At 38.2% G+C, this 18,012-nt stretch overlaps 1 protein-coding gene across 5 annotated transcripts in view; it reads left to right on the top strand.

Annotated features, from left to right (window-relative positions):
* Kcnh7 (potassium voltage-gated channel subfamily H member 7) overlaps positions 1-18,012 on the top strand; it is a 493,051-nt gene that overhangs the window by 464,939 nt on the left and 10,100 nt on the right. For all 5 annotated transcript variants that reach the window (XM_063283033.1, XM_063283031.1, XM_017591438.3 and 2 more), the window contains 3 exon segments: positions 507-770; positions 6,105-6,273; positions 14,967-15,159. In XM_063283033.1, coding sequence (XP_063139103.1) covers positions 507-770; positions 6,105-6,273; positions 14,967-15,159 — 626 coding nt within the window.

The following is an 18,012-nucleotide window of genomic DNA, read 5'->3' as shown; positions in this document are numbered from 1 at the left end:
TTGCAATGTGCTGTACAACCAAACTCCCTACAAAGTCAAGGCCATTTCCTGAGCTAACGCTGAAACTCAGCCTGCCAGACTTTACTGAAGTGGCTTCCAGCTTTGACCTTTACGATGTGTGAATGATTGTCACAGATGATAGAGCATAAAGGTTAAAAAAAAAGAAGAAGAAGAAAAAACAACCTGTATAGTGGTGATATTTTAGAATTAAGACACATCCTCCCCAGTCGTTCCATTTCCTCAAGTGATGATAAGCCTCATTCTAAGACTAAAAATTGTAATTTATATCGCTTCTCTACTACATAAACTCGTTCTCGCTTGTCTGCTTTAAAATTTGAAATGAGTGATTTACTTCATGAAGATAATCTAATAACTCTTGAATTTAGAAGTCTCCGCGTGACATTTTTCCCACCGGTGAAAGGTAGTTTACTTTATAGCCATGTAGTTTAATGTGCACAGAGCCCCAGGTTTGGTTATTTACTATGAAAATAAACTTCCTTTGGCAGATTTTAGCAAAGAAAACAGTGCAAATGACGCTGACGATTCCACAGATACAATAAGACGTTATCAGAGTTCCAAGAAGCACTTCGAAGAGAAGAAAAGCAGATCGTCTTCCTTTATCTCCTCCATCGATGATGAGCAAAAGCCGCTCTTCCTGGGAACAGTAGATTCCACTCCAAGAATGGTGAAAGCAAGCAGGCACCATGGTGAAGAAGCAGCGCCCCCCTCAGGAAGAATTCACACAGATAAAAGGAGTCACTCCTGCAAAGGTACGAGCATCAGTGGGCTCTCATCATTGTGGGGTGGGAAAGGGTTGCTTTTCGAAACCATGAACTGCACAAGCCCAGGTTCTTCTAACCCTTTCTATCCATGAAATGTTCTAAAAATCTTCAGGCTCGACATCATGACTCAACTGTCTGCATAATTTTACATCGTTCCCCAAAAACTTTTAGTTTAGAAATTTTTTCATTTGATTGATTGATTGATGATTGATTGATTGATTTTGCTTGGTTGGTTGGTTGCTTAGTTTTTGTTGTTGTTTTGGTTTGGTTTGGTTTGAGTTTTTTGTTTGTTTGTTTTTTTTTTCATTTGTTTGTTTTTATGGCCAACCAGACTTCGTGTAAGACTAAGCACAATGCTATGGGCAACTTATTGAATCCATCTGATTACAGGAAGAGAGGATCCGAGGCCATTTACTAACGGTTAGCAAGTCAGGGTTTTTGGTTGATCGGTTTAGTTTTGGTTTTTCAAGACAGGGATTCTCTGTATAGCCCTGACTCTCCTGGAACTCACTTTGTAAACCAGGATGGCCCTTGAACTCCTGAAGATCTGCCCGCCTCTGCCTCCCCAGTGCTGGGATTAAAATTTGTGAGTCCCCACCACCACCATGCAAAAAGGGAAACTTGCATATGCACCTCTCCACCAATTTCTTAACTTTAGCTGGATAACATTACACTGTGAAAGCTCCGTCCAATTAGTGCTGTAAATCAAGCAGTGTTGCATTTTACTGAGAATTATAAGGAAGAGGAATGTCTTGAAGTAAAATATAGTCTTGCAAACATTCTCATTTCACATTTCTCATGAAGAGAATAACCGAGGGTACAAGTTTTTTTGTAGAAAATACACAAAAGCTGAGCAATATGCTTGATTTTTCAGATTTCATGTAAAGGAGAGAAAAATAAGAATACTTTAAACTGCTTCTTGGAAGAACAATTAGAAAATTGTACCAGATTGATACTATTTAATCTAAATATCTATATATCTATATGTCTATATATCTATATATCTATATATCTATATATCTAGCCACATCATTCTATTTAAGTGAACCTAGTGATGTGGGTCAGAAGGCCTGGATTCTAAAAACAACTTTGCCACCCTTTATGACCTTGAGTAAAGTATTAGGCCAACCTCGGGACCCATGTTATGCATCTTTAAGAAAAAATAATGTCATCTAACCAACTGATTATGATTACTAAACAATATAACCTGTAACTAAATTTTCTAGAATCAAATCTTAAGCTTTATTTAATATTTTCTACTAGGTCTTATTTTCCGACTCTTTACTTATTTAATTTACATGTGAAAATTAAGTGAGCATCACACAGAACTGGAGAGATGGCTTAGTGTTTAATAATATCTGCTGCTCTTGCAGGGGAGCTGGACTTGGTTCTAAGCTCCTAGGTCCATTTAGGGCTACACAAATGGATGGAAATGTAGTTCCAGGGGTCTAATGACCTCTTCTTGCTTATACATGCACATGGTACACATACATATATGCTTACAAATAAATACCACACACATATATGCTTACAATACCACACACATATATGCTTATAAATAAAAATAAATATATATCTTTAAAGACAGTGTCACAAAACATCAAAAAGATTATAACAAACATGAAGAACACCAGAATGTTTTGCTTGGGAAGATGAAAAAGTATAACACTGAGAGGCTAAGTACTAGCTATCACCACCACTTCATGGGAATATTAAACAACAAAATGTCGTTGAGTACCAAATGGTTAGGTACCAGAGCTCCTGGCCCTATCGTGTCACATCAGCCTGTCATGACTTTACATGGCAATAAGCTAAGAATACATGCACATGTCCGCTAGACAACCTAAAATCTTGATGAAGTGCATGGAAATAGTACCTCATTCATCACAGTGGAAGAATAGAATATTAGATGTGATTATCAAATACCTCGTTTTAGTTATTTATGAAAATGGATTCTGGGTAGTACTAAAAATAGAAACAGGTTGTATCCTGGAAGTCAAAGTTCTAAAAAACTGACTGAACAATATCTGCTATGTGCAAAATTATTCGAGGATGATTTTTGTAAAACCATGTTTTCTTCTTAAATATTAGGCTCTCAAGTGACAAGTCATTAAAGATATTTTTTGAGATTTTTGACTTTATAATGATTCTCCCTGACAGTGAATTCAAATGCCCTTCATTTTATAAATCTCACTTCTTCCAACTTTTAATTAACTCTTCCCTCTGCCCAACAAATTACATTTTCAAATGATTTTAGCATCTCCAAATATCCGTGTTTTCAAAAATGTATAAAGTAATCCGCATTCAAGTCATGAATAATTATCTTGATAATGCACAGCTAAATATGCATGTCTAGCGACAAAGGAAATGAACAACCTAAAGCTTCAGCGAAGATGACATGCGTTAACATGGCTAATCATTATAATTAACCAATGAGGAATTTAAAAACTTAATTCACGCAAAGATCAATCCCCAGTACCAAAGTGCAATACCATATAATAATGATGAACTCCAATATGCAAGTATAGAGATAGATATGGGCATAGATATAGTTACTGCAGGCACTGGACTCTAACAGTCTAGTTTCATTATCAATAGGCACCTTCACTCCCTTGTATTCTGGCACTTGTCACCCCAAAGAAGGACTCATTTAAGCAAAACTTAAAACAGAGGAAAAATTAACATGACTTTGGCCTTCCTGATGCTGAGGTCAAATGTATACCGTGGTGAAATCGTGAACCCTGAAAATGAAGGTTTACCCTCTGTTCATCCATTTGCAGAAAAGTGTCTTGCAACTATAGCAACATTTTCCAAGGCAACCAAGTGCAGATACTGTCTGAGCTATTTTTAGAAGGTGTCTACAAGGATGCTCATTTGATTACGACGACTAACCAGGGTTTCTCTCTCTTTGAACTCTTTATTTCTCATTCCACCATTAACACAAGTTAATCACACATCTCTAGATTTCAATTAAAAATTAAATTATAATCAAGGAAGCCTAGGTCTCACAGTACATGTTTTATTCATCTCTGCTAAGATAATCTGTTTCTTCTTAAGGGTCAAAGAAAAAAGTGCTATTCTTCATAATTTATCGCATGCGATTCGTGGCATTTAAAAAAAATCAATGTGTTACATGATCATGAAATGAGGGAACTGTTAAGCAGAGGCAGCAGTTCAATGAGGTTTCGGGCACAAAGCTCATGAGGATGTTACATCCCTTTCAATGCTGTCAGTTCTCGCTCTCTCTAAAGAAGTGCTCCTGTATGAAATGGAAATTAGAAAACAAACTGGGGACGGTCCCTGGCATCAGTCAGCTCATTGTGCATGCCCTACACGCTGACATCACCAACACAGAGTAGAGAATCTAGTTTACTAAGACACTATGCTGGGCCCTTGCATTGCAAATTGGTCCAAATGTCTATAAATAAGAAATAACACTTCTCTGGAAATCTGCAATTTCACTTTTCACTTCTGTATTCTCATTTCTCCCTGTCTGATAAAATGTAAAAAAAAATAATAATAAAAAATAAAATAAAATAAAAAACAAAAAAAACAAAACATACTCTATCACCAAATACCAAGATCCTGCCCCGACTAAAGTGCCATAATCAGGAGCCTTCTCTGGATGTCACAGGGAAGTCTCTGAGGTCTGTTAGCCATTCTACAAAACAAGGAACCTGGCCTTGGTTTCCCCATGCTGTCCTTGGTTATGATCATTTCTTCTTTATATCCACCCCTGTTGAGATAGAAATAAAAAGCTCATCCTTAGAGACATTTTTATGCATTTAATGATAAAAGATAGGGAGCGAAAACCCTTGGAAGAGAACATATTTTTTGTCACCTGCCTAGAAAAGGGGTGTACAACACATCCCCCATTGTGCCTTCAGAGAAGCCGTGGAAAGGAAGTCCCACTACTCTGTTTCCTATTTCTAGGATCATAGCTAATCCTGCCCAAATTTAGTTACTTTCCATCCAGTTTTTTTTTAAATCGCTAAGGCTGTAAATTCCATATCTTTATGTTATAACTTTCTTTGCCATTTAATCATAGCTACCTGTCAAGACTTTCTTTCAAAATGTCTATCAAAACCCAATCACGTTCTATAACGCAAAGCTACTTCTGTGGAAAAGCTAAGATCCATCTGAGGTGTCTTTTTCCTGCCCCCAGCCCTCCCATGACAAATTTGCTCTTTTTTTTTAATCTCTGAGATAACCTCCTGAATCCAGTAAACTATCTTTATTCATTTTGTAGAAGAAAGTGGGTTTGGAGCACTCAAAGTATGGACAAAAATGAGGAAGACAGTAGTATACATTCACCTCTAAATACCAACAGCATGAAAATAGGGAATTTTAGGAGAAACGATTCAAAAAATATAACATGTTTTATTTATATATATATATACATATATTTATATGTATGTGGATATATATATATATACATATATATATATATATGTTATATAACAAATGGTCACAATCCTTCTCTATTGCCTTCATCAAAGTCACACAGAGCCTGGGTCTTCAATTCCTCCATGATTAGCAGAGTCCAAATCTGAGCACCTGGCACAGCAGAAGAGTGGAATTGAACACTTAGGTGGGTTTTTTAAAGTATATTAACATAAAATATTAATAATAAAAGACTCACCAAAAGAAAACTCTAGAAAACAACATGACTGTATTCAATACAGTGCAAGAAGCCCTTTAATAAAGAACTTGAAAGCGGGGAATAGCAGCAGCAGACCTTTACGACTTCTCATGTCTGAGGGACAGTGGCTCCTTGCTGCAGCACCAGCCTGTGGTGGCCTAAGAAAACACCCTGAAGACCTACACTTCCCTCTCGACCTGTAATCTGAGCCACAATATGTGAAAATTTCATATGAGTAGGGGGTCCTAACAATCTTACATTTTAGGTAAATTGTTGCAAACAAAACTTGCTATTTTCTTCCAAAATGTAGAAAATCACAGCTATTTGGGTCAGTTTGAGTTTGTTCATCGTGTCTTCTCAGCACTAACAACAAAGAAAGAAAGGAAGACAGACAGACAGACATACAGACAGACAAAGGAAAATATTATAACCAAGTCTAACGACTGGTTATAAAATGTGAATCTTATGAAAATAGATGGGGGAGATAAGACTGCCTCTTAAGGTGAAGGTTCTGTTAGTGATTGGAAATGGAGGTCATCGTGTCTTTGAAACCCTTCGGTTCTTTCTCTCTGTCTTGGATGATGCCTGCAGATCCTTCCAGCCTGCCTTGCAGGTGTCTTTGTATTACTAAGGAGCTTCTGAGGAAGCTGACACACCTTGCTCTTTGCTTTTTCCCACAGATATCACTGACACACACAGCTGGGAAAGAGAGCATGCCCGGGCTCAGCCTGAAGAATGCAGTCCCTCCGGACTTCAGAGAGCTGCCTGGGGCATCTCTGAGACCGAAAGCGACCTCACCTATGGGGAAGTGGAGCAGAGGTTAGATTTGCTTCAAGAGCAACTTAACAGGTAAATCAGTGGTGGAAGAATTTATTCATGTACACTTTGAACCGTATCAAAGAAGATTAAATTCAGGATACTTGTGTCACTGAGCAGCCTACATTTGCTTACCGTTCCATTTGTATGTCATCTGAATCTTAAAAACTCCTTCAGGCCCTCAAAATAATTTACATTTCACTTTTTCACTGACAGCCTCCTCCTTTTAATCTGTGTGTCCTATTTACTTGTTTCTCCTGAATTAGTCCTGTGCTGTGACATTAAAAAAAAAAGAGAGAGAGAGAGAATGGTTACTCAGCAACTTTTCAAAAATGTTAATATTTTAAAAACCTGACAGGTAAAAGATGCGAGCCCCGCTTTTCCCCTTTTCCTTTCATCTAGACGATATAATGTGAAGAGCAGTTTCGGTTTGGGGAAAGAAGCAGCACTTTATTCAAGTCTGTATTGACTCACTTAAAGTTAAATTGGTCAAAAAACATCCAGAAAAGACAAGCAAGTCTCTGAGATCTGAGCCTGATTGAACTACATAGCAAGTTCCAGACAAGCCAAGGCTACGTAGGGAGACCGTGCCTCAAAAGAAAACGTTAGAAAAATAAAACCCTGGTGGCTGCCCTGTGCTTATTTAGAAATTAGTTTCATGCAGTGATGACCTTCAGTTGCAGTGTAAAATAAGGCATCTCAAAGGCCACAGCGGATTTATGAAAGAGAGGCAGAAGCGGTAATTCATACATTTCCTGCTAGCGTGGCCAAAAAGCATGCTATCTGAACCCTCATTGGACAACTTTCTCCTCTCTGACACATCCTTCTTCCCTGTCTGTAATATGGACATAAGAATCAGAGGACCCATAGACCAAAACTCAACTTCCGTATAAATGATATCTGCTGGCCCTGTCCTAGAGAGGCAAGGCCTGGAATACCGTGCTGTAGCCATTGCTCCTCAGACAGCCTCTACAACAGTCACAGGATTTGGTAGGCTTTTAAAGACAAAGCACATGAGAAGCCATAATAAACAAACAAACAAACAAAAGCATCAAGTGTAACTAAGTTAGTTTAATTTGGGGAGAAAGTTAGCAGCCCTGGGCTGCCAGGATTGTAAGTTCATCCCTTTCATAACTGTCCATCTTCCTTGTTACATCCAATGTGTGTGTGTGTGAGTGTTGCTGTCTCCAAACTACTCATCTATTCTCAAAATATTTGAGGTTTTATCCATATAAATAAATGATTTGTTTATAAAATGGTCTGAATGTGGCATGCTCCCACCCTAGGCTTATTCGTTAAACCTGATTCCCCAGCAAGTGATCCTGTGTCCTAGATTGTACAACTTTTACAAAGGAAAGCTTAGCTGGAAGAAGGAGATCACTGTGGGCAGCTGTGAAATTTATAGCTCAACATACTTTCTGACCTATCGTTGCTTCCTGGTCTACCCAGATGTAAGCAAGCAGCTTCTTGCTCCTGCTGTCACAGCTGAGAGACATACTTACTGCCGTGCCTTCTGGGCTGGTTTGAATAGGAATGGCCCACATAGGTTCATGTGTTTGAATGCCTGGTCCATAGGGAGTAGGACCACTAGGAGGCATGGCCTTGTTGCAGTAGGCGTGGCCTTATTGGAGGAAGTATGTCACTGTGGGGTTGGGCTTTGAGGTCTTATGCTCTAGCTACACCCAGTGTAGCACAGGGTCTGCTTCTGCTCCCTGTGGATCAAGATGTAGACCTCCCAATTCCTTCTCCAGCACAATGTCTGCTTGCAGGCTGCCCTATTTCCTGCATGATGATAACGGACTGAACCTCTGAAACTGTAAGCCAACCCCAATTAAATATTTTCCTTTATAAGAATTGCTGTGGTCACAGTGTCTCTTAGCAGCCATAAAACCTCAAGTAAGACACCTTCCTTTCCATGATAGACTGTAAGCGCAAACTCTGAGCCATATAAACCTCCAATCCTGCAAGGTGCTTCTTGTCAGGTATTAGATCATAGCCATGAAAATTAGATAATATAATTTACTTATTATCTATGCTTCATTCTACTTCTTTAGTTTATGCTGGTAGTGGCAGTAGAATGTCGCTCTTCTTGGGAAAGAGTGTAAGTAAATTATAGAGAGAGCAGTGATTTAATTAACACAATAAATACCAATGTAGTGCACAGAATTTGTTAGCCTAGGACAATGATTCTCAACCTGTGGGTCGCAACCCCATAGGGGTCACATGTCAGCTATCCTGCATACATTACATTTCATAATAGTATCAAAATAACAGTAGTGAAGGACAACAAAACAATTTATGTTTGGGGATCACTACAACATGTAGCATTAGGAAGGTTGAGAACCATTGTTCTAGGTAAATCTAAACTATGCTCACTAAACTATTCATGACTTACTAAATGAAGTCATGTAAACATTCCTAGAATCACATTTTTCATACCTATCAGCTACATTGGTTCTTTTTTTACAGTCATAGCCTAATATCCACAAAAGATTGGTTCCAAGATATCTCTTAGGGACCAAAACCCATGTATGTTCAACATTTTATAAAAATTAAAACCATTTACATGCAACTTACACAGAATCCTCCTGCACACTTTAAATCAGTTTTACATAAACACAAAGCATGATACAATGTTAATGCTAAGTCTGGAATTGTTAGGCTGCATTGTTTAATGAATAGTAATAAGAAAACATCTCTACATGTCTAGTACATGTACAAATTCTTCTAGATGAAGAACTTCAAAGTAAAGTCTATTTGAACATAGAGACCACACATGCTGTATAAAAATAGAACGTAAGGGCTGGGGAAAAAATAGAATGTGTATGTGCAGCCTAGGTAGTGGTTAATCATCTCACTTTATCTGTTTTACTGGCATTCTCTTGCTTCATATAAACACCTAGGTTTGCACCAGTCTTTAAGATTTACAAAAAAAAAAACATTGTGTCCAGTGTTTTTATTGTCTAGTCATTAATATCAAAAATATTTATAAGTTATATAAAATTGTTTTCTATGTGTCCTAGAACTGAAAGTAGAAACTTCTAAGTATATATGGCAAGAACACATTTGAATTTAACTACTCATTAGTAATAATAGATTGTTTTGTTATATTAGCATATTTTACATATTTTCCACTGATAAAGATAGAGCTAAATATGTTTTGACACGCTCCCGCATCTGGAGTGCTTTCTAAGCATGTTTTAGATTGCTATCACAATTAGTAGTTCTTCTTGACTTCTTTTCAATTATCTCTGGTATCTTCACAAATGTTTTATGTTACAAGTCACCTTGTCCAATTTTAAAGATCAAAATGTGACATTTGTATTGAACTCCACCTTCAACAGCTTCTCTTTTCTAACTTGTTCCTCAAAGTAAAACATATAGGAAACAAAACTGAAAAGTCTAATATAGACTACTGTCTTCTGAGAGTACAATTTACCCTGGTTGGCACTCATTCAAATGTAGATCTATGAACTCTTACATTGTTGTCCATTCCAAATATAAACATTAAATCTAAAATTTAATCAATTACTTTGAGCAGCCTTTGTTGCAACCTCATTTTCCCAGCATTGATGGCCAATTAAGCTGCATGTAAGTTTAAAGGTTTACATAAGTGTTTTTATATATTTATATGGTGGGCCTAGATATATACATAGGTGGAGAAATTACAAATGCTTGATCACACAGCAGAGCTTCTCAAGTCTCAGCATGTACTCCTTTCACTGGTAAGTTAGAGGAGTGCAGATTGCAAGGCTGCCAGCAGTAGTCTATGTTGCTAGACTAAGGATCACAGATATGATGACCTAAGACTTGTAAAAGTTGTCAATGGCCTTTTCATTGCCGAACCCGCAAAGCAATGTGTCTGCTGCCTGTCACTCTCATGATATTGAGTGCTGCTGCATTTACTGTTACAATTCATCATCCATGTCCTTCACTTTCTTGTTTTAGTGTTTGTATGGTGTGTGCACATGCACATACAACTGTTATGATTATGTATATATGTGTGCATGTGTAGAGGTCAAAGTTGACGCTAAATGTCCTTCCTGATTATTTTCTATGTATTCACTCGAAGTGTCTCAGCTGAACTCAGAGCTTGTCAGTTGGCTCCCATAGCTATCCAGACTTCTCTCAGAATCTCTCTTCTCTGCCTCTCAAATGTTGACATTAAAGATGGTAGCCATATATGCCCAACTTTTCATGTGGGTTCTAGGATTCCAAACTCTGATGCTTACACATGTCCTGACAATAATGAGATCACATTCAATTATTAATATCATAGTATCAAAGTGTTCCCATCTCTCCTTCCTACCTTAAGACAAATCTGATTGATAACAGCTCTTTGAGTAAAACTATTCTTTTTCTTTCCACAACTTTATCAATAAGGCAAAAAATCAAACAAAAAACCCTAAAACTGTGTTATTTTGCATTTTAAAAATAAAGGAAAAGTAGAATTTCTGTTTACCTCCCTGTAATTCTTTCCAAGTACTTTAGTCTCAGAAGAATCTATTCTAATTCAGCAAACAGAACTGACCATAGCATAAGTTACACAATGCAAAAACACTTACTACCATGCCCTCTTTTGCTTATGTGCCCAATACAAATATTAATCACCTAGTTCACTTTTAAGATCTTGAAAAAATATATATATAATACTTATATATTTAGGAATAGTATATGTATAATATATACTTATGTATATGCATAACACAATATACATATATGTATATAGCAACTATTAATGAACAAAGGGACCATGAATTTGAAAGAAAGTAAGAAGGGATATATGGCAAGGTTTGGAGGGGGAAGGGCAAGGCAAAATGATGTAATTATATTATAATCACAAAATAATAAAAGAAATAATTTTGAAAAGTGTTAAAAATAACTTAGGAAAGGAGACTAAGACTCTCAGCTTCATCAAGCCTTAGAAAGGGTACTACAAGGTACAGTGTTCACAGGACATTGTGGTCTGGGTCTTCAAGGTAGAAAACTGGTTTGGTTTTCCCAGGCTATAACAAATAATGCTAGAAGAGCAACTTCAAAGGAGGGAAGCTTTATATTGGTTCCTGATTTCAGATGTTGTCTTCTGTGATTAGTTGGGCTGTGGTGAAGGAAAACATGGTGTGTACAGTTGCTTGTCTGACGGCACCCCTCATAGGACACAAAGAATACCAGAAAAGTGCCTGAGACTCCATACAGCCCCCAAGGACACACTCTCTAGGATGAAAGTTTCTATTGCTTCCCAGTAGGACCATCAAATCACAGGCCTACCTGTGGATTAATGCAGTGGTTAAATCATTTCCATGACTGGAATAACCTGCCTAGAATAGGCACGATTTATATCTAAACCATAAAAGAAAAAAAAAGTGTGGTAAATTCCTGACATAATAAACTGATGGGCAAAGACAGGTGAGACTGCTATAGGAATGTTTGATTATGTTTTATTAGAAAGCTGTTCAGATGAGTTGATTTGTAGATATTTCTGTGCTGATAAACCTTGCTCTTAGTCTCAATTTTCTTAGGCAAAATTTCCATGCAACAAATAGCTAAGCCAAGCTGATAGCGGCGGTCTGTAGTCTTACCTAAGTACAATTAACACGAATAGTCTCCAGTCTCACTCTCTGTCGGCCATTTTGCCTGACATGATGTTCTCACAGCAGCAGACTGCAATTACCAGGCATATGGGTGCTGAAGACCTACCTTCCTGTGAATGGGTCTACAACATTATTTAAATAAAATCTATTATTAGGAGATTCTTTTTCTCTCAGACACTGCTTCTGTTTAACAAAAACTTTTCGGGACTCAGAAATATCATCACCCTGAATCCAACTTGTCAGTGGAACTTTTATTCCGTAATCCATAGCTAAGTCATTTTACAGTTACGGGGTTTCTTGGCAACGGTAGCACAGAGCATCCTATAATTCATCCACCATTTAGATGTTGCCATTGATAGGATAAGCTCGCACAAATACTCATGAAGACACTTGAATTTAGTATTTCAGGGCTAGGGGACATAGAAACAGTTATGGGGCGCTTACCAAAGACAACCATTCAAACACAGTGCATAGCCAATTGAAGAACTGCTATTCCAGCCTGCTAGGACCACACCCAAGTGTTTGCAGGACCTGGATGTGGTCCCTGGTGTCCATAACACAGGTTTTTAAAAGGCAGAAACCATGACCAGGTCTCTTGCTCAGCAGCTGCAGGGAGCTTTGCGGTTTAGCCAAAGTCAAGACAAGTTAGCTAGTACATCCTGACCTTGCCTTCCTAGAATAGAGTCGGGTAGATTTCCATGTGATTTTCCATCAAAGAGATCAAATTCTAGTTAAAATGTAAATGGCCTCAGCAAGAATATTAAAGAGAGGAACCTTTGCACTGCCTTGCCCCATCACAAAAAAATTCTGACTGACTTAAATGAGAGAAGAATTTTTGGTGCAGATAAAATTTGAGTGGAATCTTAAAGCATAAAATGAAAATGTGTTTCATAAAAATCAAATAATATTGTTTATTTTATTTAACTTGTACCTCAATTACATTACACATCAACTGTTGATACCTGCATTTTTTCCATTTTCAGTGTGCAGCAGTGACCTTTATATGACACAATCAGATATGTTTTATAAGCGATTAGTATGAGGAATACGAATGCACTCTCCAGTTATATTTACCAATGAAAAGAAAAATCTATAATATATTGTAATTGAAAAAGAATGTTTCTTATTGTTAATGTTAATATTAAAAGGCAAAAAGTGCCTTGTGCCTGGCACACCTGTAAACCCATAGTTCCAGACATTTGAGGAGAAGTAAATGTAGACTAGACTGGCCTCCCTACACAGAAAGGTATTTCTCAAAATTAAAGTGAAAAATCATATATAGCTTCGCTAATGTATTCCAGATTTTTATTCTCTTTAAAATCAAAGCTAATTTCTACAACTATGTATATTTGATTGAGAAAATGACTCTAAATTTTACTGTTCTCTCTCTCTCTTAACTCAGTGCTAAGTCACAAGCACAAATATGATAATTCAAAGAACTTTATAAAATGCATATGGTTCAAATTTTGTTCTTACACCCACAAAATCCCTTATCTTAAGCTGTCCACACAGGGGAATCAAACTACATGGAGGGTTTCAGCACCAGATGTATATGAGGGGGCTCAGTAAAGTAACTGCTGACATGAGTCTCTGTGGTATTATTTTCTTTTAGAGACACAAACAGACAGAAGCCTCTGGAAAAGTCCAGAGCACCATATTGGATGGGGGTAGGGGGAAGAGCAGGAGGCAGAGTATACAGAAAGCATAGTGAGAGTGCTAAGAGGACCAGAGAACACAGGCGGATGAAGTATTGAGCATTGTTGGGTTAGATGCAGGATAAGTATCTGGAGGAAGGAACACTAAGGAACTGGAAGGAGCTGAAATAAGCTAAAAGGCTAGCATGCACTTTAAGATATACACAAAGTGAGGAGAGATTGAGGTAGGCTGGAGGCTACCTTGGTAAGCTGGAAAGTGCCAGAGGTATCTGTTAATTATCTCTAAGTCCCTTTTGTTGGAGGGAAGGGAAATGACTCCTTCTGGCCAGTGGGAACTGGTTTCACAAGTTCCTGAGGAATGCAGCCTTTTCTCCAACAGCCAGAAATCCCAAGTCCAGTTTGAGCTCATTTCTGGATATTTGGACAGACTTTGGAGTTTGAGGATTTGGAGTTTCCTTTGGGACTCGGCACACACCATGCGTTTTGCCATATTTCTCTAGAATTTTATTTTAAAATGAGTGGTTTAACAACGTGTGAGCTTTGGGAAAAGCAATAGTTGTTTATACATGGTGCAGGCCAAATGGGTCACAGAGGCAAGTAAACATTAAGTTTACTCTGTCTTAAAAATACCAAAGCTCTGGGCCACAGACAGGAAAGGAATTTAATGTTCAACAGCATTAAATGTTAGAAAGGGGGAGGAGGAGTTCGAAAGTACCGTGACCAAAGCAACCTGAGGAGGAAAGAATTTATTAGACCTAAACTTACATATCACAGAAGTCATCAAAAGAAGTCAGGACAGAAACCCAAACAGTGCAGGAACTTGAATGCAGAGGCCATGGAGGTGTGCTGCTTACTGACTTGCTCCCCATGGCTTGCTTACTCATAAAGTCCAGGACTACCAGAGATGGCACCACCCACAACAGACTGGGTCCTCCCACACTGATCACTAAATAAGAAAAGCCCTACAGTCTTCTCAGTCAAAGTTCCCTTCTTTCGCATTAGCTGTAGTTTGTGTGTAAGGATGACACAAGATTAGCCAGCACAGAGTGAAAATACAAATTTTTGTAAGATGCTTTCCTGAGACTTTGTAATCATAAAGAAACATGTTTCTGAGTTCATCTTTGAAGGAGGGGAAAAAAACAGTTCACAGTCTTTAGAGAACACCTAATCAAAATCAAATGATGAAGATTACAATATTTCAAACGTATTTTATAAGTTAAAATCAATAACATTTTGTACAGATAAAGCTTATTGTATGTACTCTTTTTTCGGTAAGTACCTGCATAGGAAATTGATGGTCTGTATCAGAGTAATTGATTCTACAGAAAGAGTCAAGTTGGGGAGTCTCTGTCCCTCCCTCTTTCCGGTTTACAGCACTCCTTGTATGTAGTTCTGTTTGTTGGCACTGCTGATACTGTCTGGGATATTTTTACAGGTCAGGACTATTCAAAACTATCTTTCCCTTTTCTGTATCTTGCAGACTTGAATCCCAAATGACAACGGACATCCAGGCCATCTTACAGCTCCTGCAGAAACAAACCACCGTAGTCCCTCCAGCCTACAGCATGGTGACCGCAGGAGCAGAGTACCAGAGGCCCATCCTCCGTCTGCTGAGAACCAGTCACCCTAGAGCATCCATTAAGACAGACCGGAGCTTCAGCCCCTCCTCACAAGTGAGTGTAGACAATATAAAACTGACCATGACTCTTTAAGCATATCTCCAGGGATCACTGAGTAAGAATCACTTGTGGAAAACATCTGTTGGTGCTCAAGGGTTTCTGTAACTTGAGCTTATGTTTGTATACCGTGCCCTTAAAAGTTGTGAACAACAGACTTTTTAAAATTATTTTATTTGTTTATATTTCAAATGTTGTTCCCCTTCCTGGTCTCCGCTCTGTGGACTCCCCTCTGCTGCTGCTCCTCTTCACCTCTAAGAGGGTGCTCCCACACCCACCCATTCCAGCTTCACCCCTCTAGCATCCTTCTTTATGGGGCAACAAGCCTTCACAAGACCAAGGTCCTCCCTTCCCCTTGATGCCAGATAAGGCCATCCTCTACTACATATGTGGGGAAGGGGGAGGGAGGCATGGGCCAACTCACATGTACTATTTGGTTGGTGATTTAGTACTCGGGAGCTTCTGAGGGATCCTATTAGTTGATATTGTTGTTCTTCCTATGGGGTTGCAATCCCCTTCAGCTCCTTTAGTCCTTCCCCTAACTCTTCCATTGGAGTCCCAGAGCTCAGTCCAGTGGTTGACTGTGAGTATCTGCATCTCTCTTAGTCAGGTGCTGGCAGAGCCTGTCAGAGGACAGCCATACCCGGCTCCTGTCGGCAAGCACTTCTTGACATCAGCAATAGTGTCAGGGTTTGGTGTTTGTGGATGGGGTGGATCCTAAAGTGGGACAGTCTCTGGATGGCCTTTCCCTCAGTCTCTGCTCCATTTTTGTCCCTGTGGTTCCTTTAGACAGGAACAATTCTGCGTTAACTTAGACAGGGAAGAAATAAAGAAATTAAAGACTTTCTAACATTTAATAAAAATAAAGACACAGCATACCCAAACTTATGGGACACAATGAAAATAGTGCTAAGAGGAAAATTCATACCACTAAGTGCCTTTATAAAGAAATTGGAGTGATCCTACACTAGCAACTTAAGAGCACATCTGAAAGCTCTAGAACCAATGGGAGCAACCATACCCAAGAGGAGTAGAAGGCAAGAAATCATCAAACTCAGAATTGAAATCAACCAATTAGAAACAAAGAGAACTATACAAAAAATCAACAAAACTGAGATGTGGTTCTTTCAGAAAATCAACAAGATAGACAAACCCTTAGTCAAACTAATTAAAGGGCAGAGAAACAGTATTCAAACTAACAAAATCAGAAATGAAAAGGGAGACATAACAACAGAAACTGAAAGAAACTAAAAAAAAAAAAAAGAAAAAATCAGATCCTTCTACAAAAGCCTATATTCAATAAAACTGGAAATTTTAGACGAAATGGACAATTTTCTAGACAGATACCACATACCAAAGTTAACTCAGAATGAGATAAAATATCTAAACAGTCCCATTACCCCTAAGGAAATAGAAGCAGTTATTAGAAGTCTTCCGGGGCTGGGGATTTGGCTCAGTGGTAGAGCGCTTACCTAGGAAGCGCAAGGCCCTGGGTTCGGTCCCCAGCTCCAAAAAAAGAAAAAAAAAAAGAAGTCTTCCAACCAAAACAAACAAACAAACAAACAAACAAACAAACCAGGGCCAGATGGTTTTAGTGCAGAATTCTATCAGACCTTCAAAGAAAACCTAATACCAATACTTCTCAAACTAGTCCACAAAATGGAAACAGAAGGAACACTATCTAAGTTGTTCATGAAGGCACTGATAACTAAACCACATAAAGACCCAACCAAAAAAAAGAGAGAGAGAGAGAGAACTTCAGACCAATTTCACTTGTGAAATATCAATGCAAAAATACTCAATAAAATTCTCACAAACAGAATCCAAGAACACATCAAAATGATCATCCATCATGATCAAGTAGTCTTCATCCTAAGGATGTAGGGATAGTTCAATATATGGAAATCCATGAACAACGAAATTCACTATATAAACAAACTCAAAGGGAAAAAAAACACATGATCATCTCATTAGATGCTGAAAAAGCCTTTGACAAAATTCAAAACCCCTTCATGTTAAAAATCTTGGAAAGATCAGGAATTCAAGGCCCATACCTTAACATAATAAAAACAATACACAGCAAACAACCAACATCAAGTTATGTGAGGAGAAACTTAAAGCAATCCCATTAAAATCAGGGACAAGACAAGGCTGCCCACTCTCTGCCTATTTATGCAATGTAGCACTCAAAGTTCTACCTAGAACAATTAGACAACAAAAGGGAGTCAATGGGATACAAATTGGAAAGGTGTATGCCCGTAGAGGCCAGAGGACAAACATCAGGTTTCTTTCTAGATAGTTCTCTGTCTTGTTTTTGAGACAGGTACATTATTATTTTTAAGACCACTCTCTCACTGAACCTACATCACTGACTTAGCTAGCTTGTCTATCCTGGCTGTCTAGCAATCTCCAGGGACCCTCTACCCGAATACCTCAGTGCAGGCATTACAGGTGCTTAACATCCAGTGTTTGACCATGTACTTGTGAGACAGTACCTTGCCCTACCCCTAAACATTAACATTTACTTAAAAGAAAAAGTTATTACTCAAGAACCAACCTATATAAATGGGTGTACTGTAAGGGTTTTAATGGTAAAGGATGGCTCTTTATTAATTTAAGAAGAAAATCAACAACACAAGTAGAGAGAAAAATCCTGTAACTTGCTATGGTACAAAAAAAAAAAAAAAAAAAAAAAACAGCATAGGCCCTGGAGAAGAAGAGAGATGCTAGTGAACTGGACTAGAGCAATCAGACTGGCTAATGCATCTGTGCTCTACTCTTCATGTTATCACGCAAATGACAGTATAGGTAAGATAAGGCGTGTGAAGGACCCTTTATCCTGATTCTAAG

This window comes from Rattus norvegicus, chromosome 3, assembly GCF_036323735.1.
Source record: "Rattus norvegicus strain BN/NHsdMcwi chromosome 3, GRCr8, whole genome shotgun sequence".
NCBI classification, from domain to species: Eukaryota; Metazoa; Chordata; class Mammalia; order Rodentia; family Muridae; genus Rattus; species Rattus norvegicus.
This window is presented reverse-complemented; position numbering and strand designations above follow the sequence as displayed.